We start from the raw sequence: 23657 nt of genomic DNA on the forward strand, positions 1-23657 counted from the left end.
GAGACTGCGTGCATGCGTTATCACCCACTTTGTTCTTGTATTTTCAAAAAGACGAGGAAGCTAGTAAGTGACTTTGAAAATCATTTTACTGAGCTCATATTCATCCAAAATAATGCACGCCACAGCCCTTGAGATGTCTAGGAGAAAAGAGATATGCCATATAAACATAGTGTTTTATTAAGTGCCTCTTTCTCCACATCTTGATATACCTAACACGAGAATCACAAAAACGAAAAGAGCAAATGAAATAGAAAACAGATCGATCATAACGCCAGTCCAACCATTTCCTCCGTGTGGGCTTCCTAGCCTTGAACGCCTGCCCGAGAAACCAGAGGATGAGATAGTCAGAGACACTGAGCACTGAGCCACAAGATTGCAAGGAGAGCTCACGCTCTAAATGGGTAATTGTGAAAAGGTAAAACAATGAAGCAACAGAGCCCAAGGTACTAGTCAAGGTGTCTATAATATAATTCTGAAGATCCTGAGGGGCTGTATTTTTAGTATTATAGTCAAGGCCGCCGGATATGGCTATAATGCCCAGGGACTTTGCACCGACACTTGTCACAGTCCGCGCGATACCCCATAACAAGAGGAGATCGTCGTCGTTGACCTTCATTACATGTGGGCGCATGTTCCATAGAAGGAGCTTGAACCGGATGCTGGGATGCCCCCACTAGTGCACTGGAAGGCCTGGCATTTGGCACATGAGATCGCAAGTGGGAAGGGTAGTTGCCCATTTCCGTATCCTCGTCACCCATGATGGCATCGCCATTATCACTGACAGGGCTGGGCAGTCGGACAGCTGGTGGTCCATCTTGGTGGACTAGCATATCTTCATCCATCACATTTGGAACCGACTGCGATTGGTTGGGGACGGGCATTGAGACCGCTGGGAAGTAGCCATGGCTTGAAGTGGTCGTGGGTATTCCATTGATGGTCAAAGAGTGATTGAGCAAAGCATGTGGGATGGGAGAAGGCTGGAGGCTGCCTGGAACATTGGTGATCCATGGTGATAGACGGTCCCCCCTGCGAGTACTGCCATCTGCTGCTGTTTCGTAGGGCGGTTGTTGATGTCTAGCTGCAGCATTGGGAGTCGATGGCCATGCCCCATTTTCCCCAGACCACCTGTAAAGGCACCTGGAGCTGTTCCATTCCCCGAGTCTCCATCCTCATCCTCTGAATCGACTGGCGTTAACGTAGGTGCGCGAACCCGCAGCGACTGGTCGAGATCCGTGGTTGACACGGAGAAGGTCACTGGGCCCGCGTGTCGGGACGCGTAAATCTTTTGGACCTGTTGGATTCAGCTGGTCAATATGGTGGTCACTGGGTTGCAGCTGTCAAGATTGCTCTGCACAGGAGGGCTGCAGGAGCGATGACGTGCAGTTGAGCGATTGACAGACACACGAACCTTGGAGTCGTGGGCGAGACAATCGGAATCGAGCTCATCCTCGCGTTGGCGCTTCAGAGATTGGCCATACATGATGCACAAAAATAAGGAGGGGGAAGCGAAGGGGAGGGCAGGTAGAGCTCTGGAGGAGCATAGGGGAAAGAAAGCATGGATTCTGGGGAAGCAAGGGGAGAGTGGAGAGCTGAGCGCCTCGGCACTTGCCGTCAGGGCGACTGGGGCGGAGCCTGTGGGGAGTCGAGAATGCTGATGCATTTTCGACCCTTTGACATTTCCGACATCTTCAGAGCATGTTTGTTCATCAATGGTCGAGCGTTGGTATCTTTTAGATTGCTTGGCCTGATGTGATGCAGGTCTGCCAGGGTATATCTCCGATTATCCAGACGGCATCCATATTATGCTTACTATTACTACTATTCTTCTTCTTCGTTCGGGTGACGAGACTTGGCCCTTCCGATCCCGGACGATCGCATCGACATATTTAGCTGCAGATCACGTAAGAACCGTACTAGTTGGACTAACTAGTTCACTTGAAGAAGTTGTTTATCTACAGTTAAGAAGACTTGCTCACCGTGCAGGAAGAACCATTGGCCCCGACAGGGAGCTAGATAAGTGGACGCCATGGAAGGCGGAAGAATACGAGGAAGATCGTCTATTTGGGCAACTTATACATAGACGTTCTCCCTCTGGCCACTTGCGAACCACACAATTCGGCTGATCCACTCCGCCACTGAGCGTGCGAGGATTGACAATCGTCAAACCGAGATGATGACGATTCCTGGGAACGGAAAGGAAAGGCAGATTCAACTGGCGGATCGCTGTCGGACCTGATCAATCTGTTCCAATCTAGCACCTTGGAAATACGATGTACATAGTAGGGCGTGCCGATGCGCTTCAAACGTCAGGCTCGGGTGCTCAGTGCTCGGTAGTCCGCTCGCGACTGGCTGGAACGGGTCACACAGACCCAGGTCCCCAGCGACAGGCATCGACGAAGGGGGGAAAGGCTGCATGGCACATCAGCTGGGTGCATTGTCACCGCAAGTATGGCGAGAAATGACGAGAAAGCAAATCTGATCTCACGGTCGCACACTGCGACCATCCGGGTTACCAAAGGCCCATTCGCGGGGGCCAGTCGCCCACGCACGCCGGCAGGGGCTCCGCTGATTGGTCGGTGAGATCCCTCCGAAGTGCTGCAGCTAGAGAATCAATTGAACACTAGATCTGACGGTGCTCCGTCCACAAAGAGAAATTATTGTCTCCGAAGGGGGTGGAAGAGAAGGGAAGGGGGTAGGAGTGCTGTTGTTGACAGGCTCGAGCGACAGATCAGACCCGAATCATAGAAACCCTCATTGGGAGGCGGTCAACGATCACCGACTCGACTGAACACTCTCTGCGATGACTCTCGACATCGAATATATATCGACTCTATATCGCTTTCTCGAGCGACACATGACAAATCTCTCTCTTTTGTGTACTCCTCTCACTCCTCGGCTGTTTCCAGTTGCTGTGAATCATTTTACACCGGCCCACTTTTTTTTACCGGGGCTTATTCTGTGGACTTGTCTTTTTCGGGACCGACCAGATCCACACTTTGTGCATCTTGTCCCTCGATCGTCTGTGAGTCTCGTCCCTGCTTTTTTTTTTTTCTTTTTGTATTTATTCTGGTGATCAGCTTTCTCCTCCTTCCTTCTTCTCGTCTTCCCTTCTTTCTTCTAATCGGCTCTCCGTCGCGATTTTTACCTGTGGTGTCCGAACTACATACTTATCCTCTTCCTCGCCACCTGAAATCAACGAATCTGCGTCTCCGCCATGCCTCTCGTCAACACCACCGAGGTCAACGAGGACACTCGTGGTAAGTGTAGCACGGTCATTGACAGTGGCACACTCTTGTTCTCGTTCCGACCATCTCACTCATTCACTGTTCCTAGTCCTTGGCTATGATCCTCTGCTGTCGCCGCAGTTCCTGCAGAGCGAGATCCCCGCGGTGAGTCATTTTTGGGAGGGCATCCACACCCCGCCCCTCCATTGCCGGTCCAAATCGTCCCGGATACCGCGCAATTCCTGCAATTCAAGTACATAGACCTCAAGAGCCCCATTGCTAACGCCAATGGCTTGGTTCATAATAGCCCGAGCGTGCCATCCAGGCTGTCCGTAACGGCCGCAACGAGGCGATCGAGATTATCGAGCAGCGTGATGACCGTCTGCTGGTCGTCGTCGGTCCTTGCTCCATCCACGACCCTGACACTGCGCTGGAGTATGCCCGTCGGTTGAAGGAGTTGTCTGGCAAGCTGTCCAAGGACCTGTGCATCATCATGCGCGCCTACCTCGAGAAGCCCCGCACCACCGTCGGCTGGAAAGGTCTGATCAACGACCCGGACATGGATGAGTCTTACCAGATCAACAAGGGCTTGCGCGTCTCTCGTAAGCTCTACACCGACCTCACAAGCACCGGTCTGCCTATCGCCTCCGAGATGCTCGACACTATCTCCCCTCAGTTCCTCGCCGACCTGATCTCGCTTGGTGCTATCGGCGCCCGCACCACAGAGTCTCAACTCCACCGTGAGCTGGCCTCCGGTCTCTCCTTCCCTATCGGTTACAAGAACGGTACCGATGGTAACCTGACCGTCGCCATCGACGCCATTGGCGCTGCTGCCCACCCGCACCGCTTCCTCGGTGTCACAAAGCAGGGTCTGGCGGCTATCACCAAGACCGCCGGTAACGAACATGGCTTTGTCATCCTGCGTGGCGGCAACAAGGGTACCAACTACGACCGCGACAGCATCCGCGGTGCCCGTGAGTCTCTCCGGGCCAAGAAGCAGCGCGAGGTTCTCATGGTCGACTGCTCCCACGGTAACTCCAAGAAGAACCATCTCAACCAGCCTCTCGTCGCCAAGGAGGTCTCTGATCAATTGCGTGAGGGTGAGACCGCCATTATCGGTGTTATGATTGAGTCCAACATCTACGAGGGTAACCAGAAGGTGCCCCCGGAGGGTCCTACCGCCCTTCTCAAGGGCGTCTCCATCACCGATGCTTGCATCAACTGGGAGATGACCGTTGATGTTTTGACCGATCTGGCTGAAGGTGTGCGCGCGCGCCGTGCCGTGCTCGCGTCCAAAGCCAATGGCTCGCATTAGAGAAATGGTCCCACCTCCCCTCTTTTTTTGAATTTGTTTCTATCTTCATTTTATGGCCATTGTTCCGGGGCTCGTCATCTCTTTGCCTTCCCTTTCTTGTCATTGAATACTTTATGATGGACGCCTGTATCCCTTTTATATCCTCCCATTCCCCCTAGCATCTTATGCTTCTCCCCGTCCCTATGTTACATATTGGATTTAAGACGGGGCAACAAAAAATATCAAAATCAAAAGCATGGTTTGGCATAGATACCTGGTCCCTTTGAACGTGAAGCGTTCTTTTTACTTGTTTTAATGTTTTTATGGGGAACATTTGCTCCTCCGCTAGTGGACTTTGTACCTTGAGACTGTCGATGCTGAGTAACGAGCGAAATCTTTCGGTTTTTTACCCACATCCACGAACAAATTGCAACCCTAGTAAAGATCATTTCAAAACTGTAAGAAAAAAAAAATATGTGAATAAACTTGTATCTCAGAGGGACAGGCACCTTCATAGCCTGACAAATTTCAGGAAGAAAACAAGACCATACACTCACTGGCCTCGCCCCGGCCGTGTTTGGCCCGCGTTTGTATAGTTACACGTCCTCCAAGCTACCCCGGATCTTGGACCCACCTCCAACGCTCCAGATCCAAGTGACAGCTGCTGTTCCAGACCAGGGTGTCCACAGGATCTACGAGATCTTTATTCTTGTCTGCTCCACCGGGATGCAGGGGCCAGAGGGGAGGGGGAGGGAAGATTGTGCGGCGCAGGGTCTTACATGGCGCGGGAAAAGCGCTCTGCCGGTCGGGATGGCCGAATCGGGATGGGGTCTGCTCGTTGTGGAATAGCGGTGGAACCACAGGGAGGACCGCTTTCCCCCCTGGGCCTCTGCGGACTTGTAGAAAAAAGTCTGGTGAGTGGTTGGATGGGCTGGCTGGTGGAGATTCGGTGGTCTCAGTGGCTTTTGTGGTTGTGGTTTATTAGGGTGGTGGACGCTACGAGGACTTTCAGGTGGACTCTGAGGGGCTTGGCGGTGAAAAGGAAGCAGATTTTCTCTATGTACTGTACACAATATACATGGTGTCTTTCCGCGCTCTTCTTGGACGAGACAGCTCGGGCAAGGCAGTTTAGGAACACAACCCACGCTGGGGAGAGAAGAGAAGGGGAGAAGACAAAAACCAAAAGAGGAAATGGGAAAGCACACAATGCAACGCCGGAACCCCCCTGTCACGATGGAGAGACATGCTGCGGAAAGGCGAAGTGATCGCAACATGCCATGCAAGAAAAATAAAAACACACACTTCGTATGGCAGCAGGAATGGGAGCCGGGACTGGCCCGGGCCTGAGATGAAGAGGAAGGGGATCCCAGATTCGTCATCACTTTTGTTGGGTTGAGATCCTCGATGGATATGAAGCATCCCTCAGCTCTACCGGCCAGTCGCCCAGCTAAACCAACCGCGCGTCTTCTCCTTCGCCGCACGCTCCGCATTCTCGGCCATCACATCCAATTGACCGGGCACAGGGGCGCCGGTCTTCGCCTGGACAGCCTCGAGGACACCGGGCACATCCGTACCCTCGACGGCCGTTGTTGTCGACACAGCCACGGCAGAAGCAGCAGCACCGGAATCCTCCGGGTTCATCTTGTCGAATAGGAATCGCTTGGCCTTGGCCCACGGCCGCTGTGCCTTCTCCTCCTCGCGCTTGCGCTTGATAATATCCGCAATCTCCTCCTTCTTGATGAGTTCAAGCTGATCAGTGGTTGCTGTGCCGCTGGCCTGGGCAATGCGGGCCTGCTTCAGGTTCTCAACTTCCCTCTCGATCCACAGGGTGCGTTGGCGACGGTTGTAGAGGGTCAGCGAGACCATAGAGTAGACGGTGAGGACACCACAGACACCTATGCAGTGAGCAAAAACAAGTCATGTTAGCGCCTGTCCCATCACGATATTTTGAGAAAAGATATCGTAGTCGTCGAGGGAGTTGAAGGGGGAGGAAGATAGTTGGTCTATGGCATGACCGCCCACTCCCCCCTTCAACGGCCAGGTTTTCCAATATACAGAATCAACGTACCCGACGCAATGATCAACGAATACACCATGCCCTTGTGCGCCTTGTTCGCGAATCTCCGTCCACCTTCAATCCACCGGTCCATGCCCGAGCTTGACTGTGCCATCCTGGCAGCCCGTGCCTGCGCACGCAGTCGTTCCACCTTCTGCTTCGGCGTCTCAGGCTGGCCATCGGGGCCGGTCTGTGGCGGCGAAGGAGTCGCCTGCTTTTGAGTTTCTTTCGACTGCATGAAGTTCGGGAGCTCATAGGGTGCTGCATTGGCCTTGGAGCTGGCGTAGGGGCCCGTGGCCGTGAACCGCGTTGCATCCGCCGCGGATCGGGACATCTCGGTTGTGACGGGTCAAGAGTGTGGGCGAGGAAGGGGTATTGAGAAGTCCAAACGGACCAAAGCGAGGAAGTCTGACGGGGGCGCCCCGCGATTGATATGAATGTCGAGGGGAGGTTGGCGTGGGCGTGTGGAGGATCCCGGGGTTTCGAGGGTGGGAAGGCCAGGCAAATTTTCAGCGGCCGGACATTCGCGCCAAGACCTCCTACAGCTTCACTTATCGATATGGGCTGACACCTCGATCCACCACCACTCTCATCTTCCCAAGTCCCGCCGGTCGGGGAAAGGATTGCCACAGCATCTAGTTAAGCACAGAGCAATATATTTTTTCTACTTTGTGACCTTGAGGTTTACAGTCTCAAAACGGCTACTCGATGGCCCAACACTCCTATAACGCCTCGGACCTTAACTCGGTCCTTCAGACGCTATCCAGCTTAGCCGCACCAGCTTCTGCATCACAGAATGCATCGGTTGATCTTACGGAGTCATCAGTGCCTAGACAGCGTCGCCCCGAGCAAAGTCAGACTTCACGCCGGCCTCAAGTGAGCCCTCCAAGCACACCAGCCACAGATCCTGAGTCTATCACGACTTGGCCAGCGGCGCTGCGATATGTTATGCGCACCGTTGGTCAGAATGAAGAAACCCAGCTGCGAATTCGTGGCTTAATTCGGAGTCAGCACAGCCATGAGCAACAGTGGTGGAAGGGCCGAGAGGCTCTGCTTCAACGACAAAGAGCTCGTGGCGATAAGAAGAAAGAGCTAGATGCTGTCCTGTAAGTCAATCGCTTCATATCTCTAGTGACTGAATATGACTTCATTTTACCCTTGTTTGTGCTGTTTGTTTCTTTCTTTGCACCACTAACAACTGGCCCTGGTCTGGCGCTTTAGACGCTCCATCGGTGCCCCCGTTGACTCAAAAGAAATATCAGTGCGCAGCCCTGCTTTTCCTCATAATTGAATTATAGATTCATGGATACTAATCCTCCCCAGAATCCCAAAGAAGACGAAGCAGAGCTGGCAAACTACGATACCAAAGTATATAAAGCTTCTGTGAAAATGGCCGACGCCCTTGTAAGCGAAATGCGCGGGCTAAATATTCCTTTTTTCGTGATAAGCAAAGATTTCATCAAAGATACATCAACTATCGAATCTGAAAACGCACCAAAATATGACGAAAGTGGTCCCTCCCGTTATGGCTCGCCTCCAATGACCAAGTCCGAGCTCGCCGATTTGCAAAGGCGCATGCTGGGATTACTTGAGGACCTCTGCAAGGAATGACTGAATGCGATATAGCAGGAGGCCTTGTGCCTTTTTTGATACTCAATATATGAAGTATTAAAACCTGAATGACAACGGTTTGCAGTGGGGAAGAACCCAGCAAAAACATTCTATTCCAGTGTTTTAGGCACTACGGCCTACTCAAACTTGACATAAATGGTTGAAAAAAGAAAAGAAAAGAAACGATAAGACATGATTAACCAGCAATAAGAAAAGCCACAATCTATACCGAATGCTGCGCCAGAGTTCCAAATCATTCTACCAGAATCTGCAAGTCACCATTAGCATGTACATCGACATCCGGGGGTCGAGAGATTTCATACCTCATGGCATAGTCGCAGATGCTCTCACCACCATAGGAAGTCCAGATAGCCTGTTCACGGACCGGGGTACCAGTGCGTGCCGCATTGATCATCCAACCATCGCGAATGAAGATACCAACGTGCACAACACCAGTCTTGCAGTTACCATTCTCACCCCAGAATAGAAGGTCGCCCTCCTTGGCCTCAGATCGAGGAATACGCTTGCCCATATTGGTCGCATCATATTGGGTCTGCGCAGTGCGAGGGACCGTCTTCTTCAGGGCCTTGCAAATGGAGTACTGGGTCAAACCAGAGCAGTCAAAGCCACCTCCTGAGGGACCATTGCAACCGCCGCCGCCCCAGACGTAGGGCAGGCCCTTCTCCTTTTCAGCAGCATCAACAATCGAGCTACCCGATCCACTGCTGGAACCGCCGCCGCTGCCGCTGCCGCTGCCGCTGTCGTCGCACTTCTTGGTAACGTAATTGGTGGAGCCGGTCTTCACGTAGTAATCGGCCACATAGCAGCCGTCAGAAGTCTTATCCCAAAGGCTGTCACCATAGATGTTGGTGCCCGAGGCTTGGCAAGTGATCGAAACGTTGTCACTCTTCTTGTACGTCTTGACAACACTGTAGCTAGTGCCAGGACCGGAACGACAGTTCACAGTATCACCGGTGATTGGGTAGGCACTGACGGTGGTGGGGATGACGGCCACAGCCACGGCGAGGAGAGAAGAGAGCAACATCTTGGACGACTTTGATAAAAACGGATATGAAAGTTATGGGAATCCTAATTCAGAAGCACCGAAGCAAACACTTGTTACCGATCGCTTTGATAGTTGAGAAGAATGTTCATGGAAAATTCAATGTCCAAGGAAATCATGGAACCCTTTTATAGACCCGTCTCGAGCGTGTCTGTTCAACTGATGCTATTCCCGTCCACATCCTGAACGATTTCTAAACTAAAATTACGAATTCCCTCACGAATACCACCTTAACTCGTATCCAAGAGCGGCCAATCCAATGTCGATGGCAAGATCCCATGTCTTCGGTCTTCGGAGAAATAGCTCTGGGGCAGAAACTCGTATTGGATGCTCAAGGAGTCAAAAATAACGACAGCTTTTCCTGCCAAGCACAACCCGTCCATCTCATGCCAAGGACGGTTTTATTTCTTGAATAAGCTTGCAGAACTTTCTATTTCGTACTTTTCGTGTTCCTGGACTCCTGCGTCGATGTCAGGGCTGTAAAGAGGCCATTCAGGAACGAGTCGGTACGAGTGATGCCTAAAAATAGCTCTGCAAGGTATATAAGCGTCGCTTAGCGCTGCCGATCATCGTATACAATGCTCTTTACCCAACACGGGCCTGTGCCTAGGGCGCTACTTCTTGTAAAATTAGGAGTTATTCTACGAGATTGTTTCGTGAGATCTTGAGATTTGGCACCTGCTATCGTGTATCCCGTATCCTCGTGAAAGATTCGATGTTTGCTCAAAAAGTACAATGAAATCGGAAAAGCAAATACCTAATAGCCCCGCATTTCTTTTTGAAAAGATATCGAACTAATGAATCCTGCAATAATCTTCCAGTGTCACCTTTGACAGAAGAAACTTGGTCAATAACAATTTCTATAAATGATGTCAAATATGTCAAATATGTCATAGGCGGAGAATCAACTTGGAGTGAAGTTACCGAGGAATAAGACACTGCCCTATCTCTTTTTTTGTTTCTCCGCCTAAAAGCACTTCTATTGTAGTAGATGACTACCCATTTTAACATACTTTTGTGTCTTGTATTTTCAGCCCCAACATGGATCTTTAGTAGAAAAGATCAACTGAATGTGTGATACGTACAACTTGATAGACTCCTTTGTGTAACGGATTTTTTGGAAGAGGCTCTCTCCCTGTGTCGCAGTAATTATCTCGTCAAGTGAGATAGACCAGCGCTCCTGTCTTTATAGACCGAATTCGCCATTTAGTAAGAGATGTGCCCCATCCAGATACCTCGTCTTGTTTAGTATACTTGAATTTACCTGTTAGACAACTCCAGTGATTTCTTGTGAAAGCTTTGTCAAGATGGCTATTCTTGTACTTGGAGGCCGAGGCAAACTTGCCACTGCTTTAGCTTCCCATTTGAAGGCCGCCAATCTTCCTTTTCTTGTCGGGACTCACTCTAGCCCCAACGATTCAACCTATGTGCATTTCGATTGGACCAAGAACGATACCTGGAAAAATGCCTTTGATAGAGTTTATGAGAGTGGAATGAGTAAGATATCGGGCGTGTTCATTGCAGGGGCATCAATTATGGATATTGGAGAGAAAATGGTCAATTTCATCGACCTTGCTAAGTCTCAGGGTGTGAAGCGCTTCGTTCTTATCAGTGCGAGCAATCTTGAGAAGGGCGGGACAGAAATGGGTCAGGCTCATGAGCATCTTGCTGACTTGGATGGGATCGAGTATGCAGTTCTTCGACCAACATGGTTTATGGGTTAGTGATCGAGCAAAGGTCTCGCAGCTTCAAAACTATCGTACTCACGTGTCATTTGCCCTCCAGAGAATTTCCTTGAGTCCCCCCACCTTGACTCAATCAAAAACGAAAGCATTATTTACAGCGCAGCGGGCGATGGAAAAATTCCATTCATCTCCATCCACGATATTAGTCGCCTCGCCTTGCATGCCCTTACTGATGCAGTACCTCTTAATAGAGATCTGTTCGTTCTTGGGCCAGAATGCGTCACTCATACCGAACTGGCAAGCCTGATGACCTCCGTCGTAGGACGTCAGATCAAATTCGTCAGCCTCAATGAAGCCGAACTCGCGAATCACTTGGTGGAGGGTCAGGGAGTACCTCTTGAGTTTGCCCAGATGATAGCAGCCTTGGATCATGAGGCTGCAAATGGCACTGAAGAAAGGCTAGGCGATGAGGTGGAAAAGCTTACCGGCGTGGCACCCAAGTCATTCGCGGACTTCTGCAAAGAAAACAAAGAGTGCTGGATTTAGGACAGCATGTTTTATTACTGATGTCGTGATCCCTCCAATAAGGTTGCTAGATCTAGAACACTTGCAACCACAATCCTTAGATCATTAGGACATACTGAACTCATATTTTTGTATACCATAAGAATATAGAAGTATATTCGTAGCAAAAAGGCGGCTAGAACATCATCGTTCTTGGCTATGCTCTTGCTGAAAGATATATTTATTCAACAACACAATATTCCTGGCGAGGAACACGTGATGCGATTTCCCCGCGGGCATCTCCGCTAGTTTATTTGATATAATAGCATCTACTACCTGGTTTACAAGACTCGCAAGTCAATAGGAACAGATATGAGCAACCAATGTCATTCTCAAGCTTCGGCTCGGCCCTATCGATCTCATCTATTTCCTGCCTGCTTTGCCTGCAAGAAGCGCAAGTCACGGTATAATACGCGAACAACCTTGAACACATGCGTAATGTGTCAAGCGCACGGCACCGAGTGCATCTTTCCAAGGCCAGAAGATAATAATCGGCCACAATCTGAACATTCACCGCGGATAATTCCTGCAGTTGCGAGAGAGCAGCTTGCCCTTGGCAGAAATCGCCTACCAATTGAATCTCAACCTAATTCCATGGAATTGGACTTAAACACCCTTCCACTTCATGGTAGAGACCCGCAAATGGGAGAAGACCTGCCTCATCTCGTAGGTATGATTACAGAAACTGGGAATGAGAACTCTCATATCATTAGTCCGGCGGTTGTATGCGATAGTGTTGTCTTGGAGAGCTACTTAGCGAGCTACTTGTCTGTCGTTTCAAGCATCCAGAACAGACCCACAGCTTTCGGAAGTCCAGTCTCGGACAGACCGTTGAAACTCGTGCGGTTCCACGCAGTACCGAGACGTCCGCTGGGTGTCACTGCTAGTCAAACCCTGGCTGCGAGCAAATGTGAGATTATTGAGAAGTATATGGAGCCTGAAATTGATGAGTATCTGTTTTTGTGAGTACTTGATGACTTTCAAATATCCAATAGTTGTTCTTGAGGCTCATTATAGACCCCAAGATTCTTCCAGAAAGCGAACGTGTGTTTCCCGATATTCGATGAGACGTTATTCAGAAGCGCATACTCTTCTCATAAATCGAATGTTTCCTCTGCTTTGCTTTGCAATTTATACGCCAACTCCATGGTTTATTGGAAAATTTCGCCAAAGCTATGTTCAAGTCGTGTTCCCGATATCAGATTCATATGGAATCAAGCCAATGAAGCTCTGCATTCCGAGCTTTTCGTTTCTCCCGGTATCTCGACTGTGATCTCTATCATCATCAATGTATGTGGGAGACCAAGCACATCAATATTCGGTAATGGAGGGATGGTTGGCACAGCGGTGGCCCTATCAAATGCACTCGGACTCAATAGAGACCCCTCGAGCTGGGCTATATCCTCGTCGGAAAAGAGCCTCCGCATTCGAATATGGTGGCTTGTTATCTTACATGACCGATGGTGTAGTCTGGCATATGGAACCCCCTTACAAGTGCATCGAGCACAATACAATGTCCCCTTCCCATCAGTCAACGATATTTGCTCCGAAAATGCCTCGCCATACCAGAGATCGGCCGCTTCGATTTTTGTTGCTTTGGTATCCTTGACGGACGTTCTTGCACGCTACTTGGAATGTGTATTTCATGTAGCGGAGGACCCACCTGCCTCTGAACCGTCTGCTACATATTTAGAGCAAATTCTCAACAACTGGGAAGAATCTTTGAGTGATGATGTTCGTCGAATCGTTCTTCGAGGAACATGCTTAGATGAGCCGGGGGCGGCCAACTTCCGACTCAGCTATTTGGCGGTTAAACTGCTCCTCCGACGCATTCAGTTGGATCTCAAGAAGAGCTCGGCTCAAATCGAAGACGATACTGCCTCACCATTCTACATTCTTGCTCAGCGGTCCGCTGAAGAAGTTGCTTTTCTCATGCAGGAGCTAGAAGAAGCCCAACTTCATGGATTCTGGATACCAGTGCATGCATTTTCGATTACATCGGCTACTATGTTCCTAATTCGGAGTGGTCTTCGATTAAAAGGCCAGAACCGGAACAGACTGCTCAATATTGCACAAGGCATGATCAATACTCTTCGAGCCCATCGTGAATCGTTTGATTGGGATCTAGGTGACCACTGTCTAGCCCAATGCAGTGAATTAGTTGAGAGGATTCACGCGAAAAATGTACAAGCAGAAAATGGTACCTCCACGTCAGGTCTGCTGGATATTTCTGAGAACCTAGACCTGGATCCGATTATTTTGGAAGAACTGTTCGGAGTTTCGAGTGGTTTGGAAGGGCTTTTCGGCGAGATTTCATAGCACCGAAAATGGCATATTTTGCACATGTGAGATAATCCTTCTGACTGTCACTTGACTAGATATTTGTGCTCAATATTCGTACTTCAAACATGTTGGGACAATCTGAAAACTGCACACATCGCCTAGATGCCAAAAGGTCCAGCCACCCGCCCGTGAGCTAAGCCTTGAGGGTTGTCACCTAGAAGCGAGAAAAAGGACAATAAGCAGCGAAGAAGCAGAAAGTCGCGAATTTTATGTTCAATTTGTATTCAAAAAAAGAACTTGCATCTGTTTTCCACGTCTTCTGGCCTTGTCAAAAGACCATCGAAATTGGCCGCGGTGAAAGATCCACACCTTCGCCGCGGACATTCGCGCGGGCTTTGCCGATCTCTATAGACATCATGCCCGATCTATTTTATTCAAGTAGTCCATAAACTCCAATAGGTGAGTTGTGACATAGCCAATTTGTTTCTTGTCTTTTACTCGCCTTCTTGTTTATATCTCAGCCCAATATGGGCTCCAACGACTCGTCTATGGCCTTCTTCTCTAGAGCAGGCAAGCATTTAATGTCGACGGGTGTACCATTTTCTCCAATTGTGATCACCCGCGCGCTGGGGACTAGGCTCTACGACGCCAATAACCGGCATATTCTCGACTTCACTTCTGGACAAATGAGCTCTCTACTTGGACACTCTCATCCGGAGATTGTTGAGGTCGTCCAGAAATATGTCGCTGAGCTCGATCATCTTCTCAGCAATATGATCACCCATCCGGTTGTGGATCTTGCTGAGCGTCTCGCTCGACTACTCCCTGCGCCGCTCGAAAAGTCTTTCTTTCTCAACACTGGCTCTGAGTCCATCGAGGCTGCTATTAAGATAGCTAAGTATTATACTGGCAATTTCGAGATCGTTGCGTTCACTGCCAGTTACCATGGTTTGACCCAGGGTGCTGGCTCTGCCACTTACTCCGCTGGTCGTAGAAAAGGCGGCCCTTGCGCTCCTGGTCAGCTGGCTTTTCCAGCTCCAAATGCCTATCGGTCGCCATTTCGAAAGCCAGATGGTTCTTATGACTGGGAGACGGAAATGGATTTTGGCTGGACAATGATTGATCGCCAGAGTGTTGGATCCCTTGCAGCCTTCGTCATGGAGCCTATCCTGTCTACTGGTGGTATACTGGACCTTCCTAAGGGTTACTTGAAACGTATGGTAGCCGAGTGCAAGAAGCGCAATATGCTGGTCATCATGGATGAAGCTCAAACGGGTGTTGGCCGGACCGGTCAAATGTTCGCCTTTGAGAATGATGAGGTTGTACCGGATATTCTGGCCCTCTCTAAGACTCTAGGCTGCGGCTTGCCTCTTGCATCTGTTAGCACGACCGTGGAGATTGAGCGTGGCTGCAAGGAAGCTGGGTTTCTTTGGCTTACGACTCACTTGAATGATCCTTTGACCGCGGCTGTGGGGAACAAAGTTCTGGAAATTATCGAGCGTGATAATTTCTGTCAACGGGCAGCAGAGCGTGGTATGCAGTTGCGTCAGGGTCTCATCAAGCTCCAGAGAAAGCATTGGTGCATCGGTGATGTTCGGGGACGTGGTCTCTTGCAGGGCATTGAGATTATTTCAGACAGAGAGACTCGTGCACCTGGTGCTGATATTGGTCAAGCCGTCTCAGACCGAGCTATGCAATGTGGTCTTTCCTGTAATATTGTCAATCTTCCAGGCATGGGTGGGGTTTTCCGCCTGGCTCCTCCAGTTACTGTGACAGCGGACGAGATTGAGGAAGGTCTGAAAGTCCTAGATGAAGCCTTTGGATATGTCTTGGAGAAGATGGGTATCTAGGTCTTTGCTTTTGATTCACAGTCACCCGATAGTCAGATTCAATCTCCTAAATCAGCAACATTCCCATGTTATAATCTGAATGATAAAACATAGAACTATAGAGGAAGTCCGTATCGGCTGGATTTGAGTTTTTCAACATGATACCATAACATTGTTGCTCGTTGCGCATCGGGTATGAGCCGCTCCCAAGTCTATTCCAAGCGTCGTTTGATGCCTAATTCTGATCAGTTGGAGATTGCGGGCGTCCGGATTTGACTATGGTTCATTAGATTATGAAGAATGCTACCAGAACCCTAGGGAAGAAGGAACGCCGGCGATCTTTTGCTTCTCGTCGCCTTCTCACCATACCATGCTTTTTTCCATTTCCAGGCCAGCCATGCTACCGATCTCCAAATCATGCAGTTGTGAACTTCTTCGCCCGCACATGATATCTCATATGTACAACGACCGAACGATGCGTCCTCGCCTTCATAGCCCTCTCAATCGATAGGGTTGGATGGATTGGACAATGAAAGACACGCAATAGATAAGAGATCAGAGATCAGAAAGAGAGAAATATGGCAAATGGAAGAAAAGCTAAGAAGGTATTCCCAAAAGGAGGACAGAATAGAAGAATTTCACAGAAATAATTGAATAGTTTCCGGGAGAGACTGGCCTCCCACTCGAAAAAAAATCCCGAACAAACCACACATGCTGCCATGACGGTAGAAATGAAAAACAATTCAGACCAATAGGAGCCGGGGGAAGGGAACAACTGATGGCCGCGCAAATGGAAAACCGGGACTCCATCCAAACCAGACGATAGAAAACGTGGGAGAAGCCAGAAAATGGAAGAATAAAAACACCTCACCCCCCTCTCCTCCCGGAGAATGAAAAAGACATATCTGTGGGCCCCATGCATGAAAAGCAGAACTCCTGGCAAATGCTGTTTCGAAAAGAAAAAGAAAAAGAGAGGAAAAAGAAAGAAGCCGCATCGAGTAGGAGTGATGAAAAAGGTGGAGAACTATGTGAAAGACGTAAGGGGTGGTAGTCGTCGGCATCTAGGCGTGGCGGCTGGGAAAAAGTCGTACATCACTCATATCAGGGGTTTAATATCCGATCATCAAACAGGAGATCTTGTTTTACTGCTGCTCGGTTTTCTCAGCCACAGCAACGGCCACCGCCACAGCGGCGCCGAGAATGGCGCTCTCAGGGGCGGGGTCGAGACGGATTGCGGAGTCAGAGCTGGGATGCGACTGTTCCGACAGCTGATCCAGATATTTCTGGCATGTGTCGCGGAAACCGGGATACTTATTAATGACAGTACCATCACAAGCGATCGACATCATTTTGGCGGGTTCGTCATTCTCGACAACGGTGACTTCGGGAGACTCCTTGACTTCAGAGACGGCCGGGGCTGGGAATTCAACATCGTTGTGCAGACACCACATGCTGTGGATGGCAGTTGCGAGGTAGCCAGCGGCGCGGTGGGACACAACCTGAGAGACGCGGCGGAGAAAGCGAAGGTCCTCAACAGACGGATAGCTGGGGAACGTATGCTCCTTTTGCAAGAGAGCAGCAGAGGCGGAGAGGGAAACTGTTGAATCTTCCTCAATGAAGGCCACAATGCTGGTGTCGAGAGAGTACGGTTCACGCATGGAGTGCGGCAGCTCCCCGCCGAACAAACCGGCGGTCTCAACTGCTTCTACAATGATCAAGCGGACAATCTCACCCAGGTATCGACCCGTGATCATATACTCCAAAGGCTGATAGTCCGGACGCAGGTGTGTACGGTTGAGCACATCATCCCAGCGGGTCATTGGCAGCACTCCACCTCCAAACATGCTCATCTCACTGTTGATAATGACGTGTTTGGCATAGTCAAACCATCCTTCCGGGCGGACGCCAAATTTGGTGCGGCCAATTTCATGAACGGGGAAGTGAATGGCCATGTTGGTGCCAGTTCCAAGAATGAGCGACATACGAGTCTTCGGGTCCACGTAGGCGCGCGACAGCAACGCGGCCGAGCTATCGTTCACAATGGCAGCCATCTCTACGTTCAGATCGCGCTTGCGGCAGGACCGGATCAAAAGATCGCCGAGTTCCTGGCCAACAGTACCATTGGAGCAGTGGAAGCCCTTACCCATATGGATCATGAGTCCGCTACTCAATGAGGTTTGGTCGACCGGGAATGACCAGGACAGACCCATCGGCAGGGCGACGGAACCGCGCCCGTAGTCGGTACCCACTCCCTTCAGCATAGTGTCGATCTCGCCCGCCATCCAGTCAAAGAACAGGGTTCCTTCCAACAGCTTAATGCTATTATCGATGTACGATGACGACACCTTAACAATACGCATCTCCTGGTCACGACCGTGCAACTCGATCAAGGCCACCCGGAAGGTCGAGCCACCCACATCCAGTGCGAGGAACGTGCCTTGTTCGGTTCCGGTGGGCAGGGCATGATTGTATGAGGGCAGCATGCAGACGGGGCTGTTCTGCAGGCAATGGCGGAACTGCGCGCGAATCTTCTCTGACATATCGAGCATTTTGGGAGTGGATAGCGGAGTGGTGAACAGTGAGTCGACCTCCTCGGTGAAATCATCGAGCGTGCGACGGCGCCAGTGCGCGCCGAGGAAGGGCTTCCGCCGGCGATGGCTGAAGCCGCGGAACAGTGAAGGGAACAAAATCATCGTCTCGAGGGCGGCCACCACGTTATGGAAGAGCTCCTGCAAGCGATGCAAGACTTTAACCAGCGGAGCCGGCATGGTCGGATTCTGGGAGGTCTAAAATGATGGATAGGAATATGATCGCGAACGGCGACGAGAGGTCGAAGCGAGAGGCGGACGATGGGGGGCGCCGAAGAAAAAGGGGGAACGATCGCAGTAAATCAGTCGATTCGAGGCGAGGGATAAGCTCTTGTCGCTCTCTGCTGTGAGACGGGAGTGGAAGCGACCTGGAGCAGGAAGCAGGACGCAAAAACGCAGGAAGCAGAAACTAGCCGCGCGGAGGAAACATGAAGAGATAAGGAATAAGGACCAAAGAGGAAATGATGGTGCCGCAGGAGTTATAAGAAAGTGGTCAAGGTGACACTCCCACGAAGTAGTAGTGTTGGGGGTGGATCGCGGAGGGAGTGTAGCAGAGGATGGGGGGGGGGGGGGGGGGGGGTCCCGGGAGGGTCTCAGGTTGAGCAGAAGAGAAAGGGAGTGTGAGATGGAGTAGTGGTCAAGTATTTCCCCACCGAAGCAACCAGGAGCAAACAGAGGTCAACGAAGCATGGATCAACATTGGCCCATTCCTGGTTGACCTGACCTGATTGACTGGAGCTTGGAGTCGACTGTGTGGACTGGACAGTGTCACCGCGACTGCAACTTGAAGCCCTTGCGGTGTCGCAATGCGGTGGGTATTGCCCGTATGATCGAGGTACGGGGCGCGTATTGCGGGTGTGAGAGAGCGGTAGGGGTTCGGTATGGGTGCGGTACCGCGAGGCTTTTCTGTTGGTGCTGTGGGTAGTTTGGGCAAGGGAACCGGGTGGTATGGGTGGGTTTTATTACCTACGCAGGATCCCCCAAGTTACCAAATTACCGTATTACCAGGGACAGCGGCTGAGTCACCTGGTCCAGCGCTTGTTGCAACTACGATCTTTGGCCTCGTCTTCCCCTTTGCCCTTCTCCATCTTCTTGGTGACTTCATTTTGACCTTCGTTTCGTACTACACGTAACTGTGTGTACCAAAAAGTGGTCTGCGACATTCCCCAGCCCGTGGTATGCGGTACATGCTCGATGACCCCCTTGGGTGCAACGGTGGTAGTCGGCCCAACTGGTCGGGACGGTTACACTCATGTGGAACCGCCCGACTACATAACCTCGTGGGTGCAGCACCCTAAACAACGTTGGGCTTTGCCCCCCCTCTAGCGAACCCTAAGGGACCCTAAGGAGTCGACGTTCTTGAGAAAACATTTTTATGATTCTCGATGTCCTCATTGTTTCATCCTCGACTTACCTCCCAGGATGGACCTGGTCTGAAACACCGTCCACTGGGACTCGACGATCGGAGGGCGGAACAGCAGACACTAGCAACGACATTCACGGACGGGCCACTTCCCTGATCGGGATATATGTGATGGCCGTTGCATCCAACTGCAACCACGGACCGCATGGGACAAGCTGGTGATTTCGGACTGGTCGTAGACAAACCATAATGAAGGTCTCGGAGCCCGTAGTCGTAGCCGATCGTCGATTGTCGAGGTTTGCCTGATGGTGTTGGATGCATCATGCATCACTCTTCATTCTTCATGTTCTAGCTTCATGCTTCATGCTTCATGCTTCATACTCCGTTGCTCCAATTTGCCCGGACCCGTGCTCGCGGCATCGCGTTGTTGCCAAGCCACCCGATGAACGCCTGCGATGGCAATGTATCATGTCAGGCTGCCGGCCCGTCGGGCTCGGGCTACATGTATCAGTGCAGGTTTGCCAAGATTCAACGCCTATGGTATAGATCGTATAGATCGACGGAGGGTCCCGCTTGTAGAGCACTCTATGTCGCCATTGTGTGTTGGTGTTGGCATTCTTGAGTCTATACAGCATTACATCACTCCCCTGTCAATATCGCATCATTTTTCGTAGCATTTGCAGATGGTCCCCGTTTGTTCCGTATCTGATAGACAAGCAAGACGGAATCCGGAGCCGAAGCACCGTAGGGTGTCAACGGCCCCGGGTTGACCTTCGCCTTTGCACAAGTTGTGCATTGCACACGTACACGCATACAAACGCACACACGCACACACTCACACACACACTGCACCGTCATCATGCCAGTCGATCAAGTCTACAACAAGAAAGGTAGACCCATCAGCGAGGGTGACCGTGTCAGGACCGCCTATCGTGACGATTCCCATGAGCGTCGAGTATGTCGGCTTTCAGGTTGATTCTTTCGCATGAGGCCATAGCATATCAGATGTTGATCGCTCGTAGATGCAGCAGATCGTTATAAACGAAGAGAATGCTCGGGTAGCGAGGGTCGTCAATCCTCCGAAGGCGAGTGGCCCCTAACCGGCCACAACACTATGCTTGTGGAACTCGAGAATAACGTCCAGGAGGGCCAGCAGATCATCTACATTGACTAACACGGGCACCGGGTCCCGCATCACCCTGGCAGCGTGGTGAAACAGTAAGGGTCTGCACAGAAAGACACAATGTCGCACTGGACCCGGTGCGTGCATTATCGGTAACAGGTCTCTCGTATTCTCAGCCCTGTCCGTATCTGATTCCTTTCCCAGAAAAGACCCTGTTCGGCTCTCCACAAGGAGTGCGGATCCCGGGGAAGTGCGGGGGAGAAAAAAGCAAAGACAATCAACTGCGTTACTTCGGATACCGGCCTCTACTCGATTAACGTGATGCTTTCTTGTTCGGCCCATCCTGGTTGAATTGCACATTTGAAGACCAGTCATAGCGTGGGCCTTGCGACCGACCTCGGCGTCAATTAGATGGTGATAATGCTGGCGAATGCCCGCCTGTTAGAAAGCCGTGGTGGGCACATGGCATCAGGATGTGATCAAAACAGGGGCCTGAGTGCCAGAATGTGAGAGCAACCCTGTCCTCCTAGGGCCCGAATCCCTTCCAGGAAGGCTTTGATCGTCAAGAGTTGCGAGAAGCTGGTGGACAAGAGCTCGCCTTGGTGCAACAATATTTAGATCTGGTCCCTTCTCTATGTAAGGACCTCTCGATGTCGCATTCACACCGACAATAGTAACCATCACGCTTTCTCCTTCATTTTCAACCCCAACGAGAGCCTCATTGGCACCCGGTCCAATGCGGCAATTGATCACGCGCTCCATGGCAACAGAGCCAACAGACCAAACACATCGGTCGGCATTGTCTGACTCCAACAACCAAGCTTCATTGGGACGCCCGACTCCATCCGAGCAAGACGGTCATGCCTTGAAGGAGGTATACCGGCGGTTCCAACATCACAGTCGGGAAACCCGTCACTTAGAGTTGTCTCGTGCCTGTAGATACTTCGTTATTCTCTACAACGATATGCAGGCAGTGCGCTCATCTAGCTGCGGAATGCCTCCTCGAACGGGGATATATATCTCTGCCCCAGGATCTCGATGCCGCTTTTGATGCGCTAACCGAAGAGGCCCCCTCCGAATGGGCATGCACATCACCGCGGCATTTACTCATAGGAACGATCGCAAGTGCAACGGCAACATACCGATGATCCTCGGGTGTTTGAGATTGCGATCCCCACCGGCACGGTAGACAATCCACTACTATAAACTTCAGCCAGCTGGACAATGCGGCGCTCGTCGAGTATGGATCAATTTGCCCCGAGCATTGGTGGGTCAAGGGGCAAGTCAATACGGAATCCCGATGCGCAAGCAATTGACTACGGAGTAACGGAGGACGGAGTAAACCTCTGCCTTTCGCCCCCGCGATAGTGCTGGTCTGGGGGCACAGGGTGGCCTTCGCACGCAGTGGGGGCCCCTGAAGTACTGGCCCTCCGCCGGTGCCGGGTGCCCATGATTGGCGACGCGTCGTTGCATCTGCACGACCGCTGAGTATTTCGACCTTTTTGACACAGGCATGCGGCCGATGTTCGGGGCCCAACGCGTCGGCAGTACTGAGGGACGCGTGCGGCATGGGCGTCGCGAACCAGCTTCCCCACTGTCTCCTTTCCTGGCCCCCCGGGCTGGCCGCCGGGTTTTATACGCACGAGGGCGTCTTGTACGACTGCAATTGACGCCATCGCGCATGAGATGGAATTGCCCGGCTCGACCTGGGGCAGATAGGTGCGGGCATGCCGCCGGCCGGGCTGGGCCTGGATGTTCGGGAGTGGAGGCATTGCGGCTGGCGTATGGGCGCCAGAGGGCACGGAGTGAGAGCCGTGTGCATCTTCTTATTAAGGGCTACGCGTCGATTCATGTCGGAGCGGGTCGAACGGCATCTCCTCGGAGCGATCAGATGCGGTGTGCCTTTCCTCCTCCCTTCTTCCTTGGAGAGCGGCTCATTGTGAGTATATGCAAACGCACATTAGGGGATAGGAGGATATATTGCCGGAATTTCCTCGGTAATTATGATTGTTCGATTGATGTTTAGGTGGTGGAGTGGACTGGGGGCGGATTTCTATGAAATCTCCGTAATTTATCGGTCATGTTTTGATCGTCTCCTGGTTCCGTTATCGACGGCCATATCATCCACAGTATCAGAGTTATCAACATTATCAACGTGAGGAGTCTCCTAGCTTAATCCGAAATAAAGTTGATGGCGTCACCCCCGGACTCGAAGTCGTGTTGTAGCTTAGATGCCGGGAGAATCGCGCCAGAAGAGCCGCAGAAAAGGCCCTAGAAGACCCTCCTCTCTATCTACACCGAATAACCTAATGATCGGGGGCTTTGCGGGCAGGTTCAGCCGTTTAGCAGGATGTGAGCGTGTTCGGAGGTTCCGGCCATGTACACCATCTCCGTTCCTCCATATAAATGGATCCTTTTTGCGGACGCAATGCAATTGCCGATTTTGGCCCGGTGGATCACGGGAAACAGACAGATCGACACTGGTTCTGGCGCTGATCGCGTCTTCTCGAAGAATTTTATTTCCCGGCTTTTCCTCAATGCCAAGAATGACCTCGTGAGCGAGGAATTGAGACTCGTGTGTTGAGACTTATGTATAGAGTTGTAGACGCTTTCAAATCAGTTGAAGCCCGCGCATTGACTCTGTACAGAAAAATGGAGTACTTCGATCCGAGTCATGTGCGGCGCTTCAAAATCAGGGGAAACCGCCAACGCCTCCAAGAACTTCCACCCCCACGAGGACCAGCACCAACACGGCAAGCATCCCTAACTCAACTGGGGCAAAGTGCCAAGCCAGCCATCCCCTGGGTGTCTCCAGTCGTCGTCCGCCCGTCCACCAAATCATCGTTCAGTGTGGTCGTATTTCCCCCCGGTCGGAGCCCGGAAGCCCGGCAAATTTTTGATCCTGCAGGTTAGATTGTTAGTATGTCCCTGAGCGCCCGAGCGCCGGAGCGACCCCGAATCGCCCAGCTGAAGA

General features: G+C 51.2%; 11 protein-coding genes across 11 annotated transcripts; 6 read left to right on the forward strand and 5 right to left on the reverse strand.

Annotated features, from left to right (window-relative positions):
* Positions 1-509: 509 nt before the first annotated feature.
* On the reverse strand, positions 510-1480 carry N7462_006262 (uncharacterized protein; the record flags this gene model as incomplete). Its single annotated transcript, XM_057077980.1, has 3 exons — positions 510-977; positions 1037-1291; positions 1409-1480. 3 exons carry the CDS (start codon positions 1478-1480, stop codon positions 510-512), a joined length of 795 nt encoding a protein of 264 aa, XP_056933560.1.
* A 1734-nt stretch (positions 1481-3214) lies between these two features.
* Positions 3215-4539, forward strand: N7462_006263 (3-deoxy-7-phosphoheptulonate synthase; the record flags this gene model as incomplete). Its single annotated transcript, XM_057077981.1, has 3 exons — positions 3215-3257; positions 3334-3389; positions 3532-4539. 3 exons carry the CDS (start codon positions 3215-3217, stop codon positions 4537-4539), a joined length of 1107 nt encoding a protein of 368 aa, XP_056933561.1.
* Positions 4540-5946: 1407 nt separating this feature from the next.
* Positions 5947-6908, reverse strand: N7462_006264 (cytochrome c oxidase assembly protein COX14; the record flags this gene model as incomplete). Its single annotated transcript, XM_057077982.1, has 2 exons — positions 5947-6413; positions 6587-6908. The coding sequence occupies 2 exons, from the start codon at positions 6906-6908 to the stop codon at positions 5947-5949; spliced, it is 789 nt and encodes a 262-aa protein (XP_056933562.1).
* Positions 6909-7282: 374 nt separating this feature from the next.
* Positions 7283-8185, forward strand: N7462_006265 (DUF2458 domain-containing protein; the record flags this gene model as incomplete). Its single annotated transcript, XM_057077983.1, has 2 exons — positions 7283-7680; positions 7873-8185. The coding sequence occupies 2 exons, from the start codon at positions 7283-7285 to the stop codon at positions 8183-8185; spliced, it is 711 nt and encodes a 236-aa protein (XP_056933563.1).
* Positions 8186-8315: 130 nt separating this feature from the next.
* N7462_006266 (C40 family peptidase) lies at positions 8316-9230 on the reverse strand (the record flags this gene model as incomplete). The annotated part of the gene is made up of 2 exons (XM_057077984.1): positions 8316-8322; positions 8509-9230. The coding sequence occupies 2 exons, from the start codon at positions 9228-9230 to the stop codon at positions 8316-8318; spliced, it is 729 nt and encodes a 242-aa protein (XP_056933564.1).
* A 1325-nt stretch (positions 9231-10555) lies between these two features.
* Positions 10556-11479, forward strand: fgaFS (festuclavine dehydrogenase easG; the record flags this gene model as incomplete). The annotated part of the gene is made up of 2 exons (XM_057077985.1): positions 10556-10967; positions 11034-11479. 2 exons carry the CDS (start codon positions 10556-10558, stop codon positions 11477-11479), a joined length of 858 nt encoding a protein of 285 aa, XP_056933565.1.
* Positions 11480-12829: 1350 nt separating this feature from the next.
* Positions 12830-13816, forward strand: N7462_006268 (fungal specific transcription factor domain-containing protein; the record flags this gene model as incomplete). Its single annotated transcript, XM_057077986.1, has 1 exon — positions 12830-13816. One exon carries the CDS (start codon positions 12830-12832, stop codon positions 13814-13816), a length of 987 nt encoding a protein of 328 aa, XP_056933566.1.
* Positions 13817-14307: 491 nt separating this feature from the next.
* Positions 14308-15630, forward strand: N7462_006269 (aspartate aminotransferase family protein; the record flags this gene model as incomplete). Its single annotated transcript, XM_057077987.1, has 1 exon — positions 14308-15630. The coding sequence occupies one exon, from the start codon at positions 14308-14310 to the stop codon at positions 15628-15630; it is 1323 nt and encodes a 440-aa protein (XP_056933567.1).
* A 1121-nt stretch (positions 15631-16751) lies between these two features.
* N7462_006270 (putative hexokinase) lies at positions 16752-18377 on the reverse strand (the record flags this gene model as incomplete). Its single annotated transcript, XM_057077988.1, has 1 exon — positions 16752-18377. The coding sequence occupies one exon, from the start codon at positions 18375-18377 to the stop codon at positions 16752-16754; it is 1626 nt and encodes a 541-aa protein (XP_056933568.1).
* A 2042-nt stretch (positions 18378-20419) lies between these two features.
* Positions 20420-20734, forward strand: N7462_006271 (uncharacterized protein; the record flags this gene model as incomplete). The annotated part of the gene is made up of 2 exons (XM_057077989.1): positions 20420-20519; positions 20583-20734. The coding sequence occupies 2 exons, from the start codon at positions 20420-20422 to the stop codon at positions 20732-20734; spliced, it is 252 nt and encodes an 83-aa protein (XP_056933569.1).
* A 1265-nt stretch (positions 20735-21999) lies between these two features.
* Positions 22000-22455, reverse strand: N7462_006272 (uncharacterized protein; the record flags this gene model as incomplete). Its single annotated transcript, XM_057077990.1, has 1 exon — positions 22000-22455. The coding sequence occupies one exon, from the start codon at positions 22453-22455 to the stop codon at positions 22000-22002; it is 456 nt and encodes a 151-aa protein (XP_056933570.1).
* Between the last annotated feature and the right edge of the window lie 1202 nt (positions 22456-23657).

The sequence above is a fragment of the Penicillium macrosclerotiorum genome, assembly GCF_028827735.1.
Source record: "Penicillium macrosclerotiorum strain IBT 26536 chromosome Unknown utg000006l_segment0_segment0, whole genome shotgun sequence".
Lineage (NCBI taxonomy): Eukaryota > Fungi > Ascomycota > Eurotiomycetes > Eurotiales > Aspergillaceae > Penicillium > Penicillium macrosclerotiorum.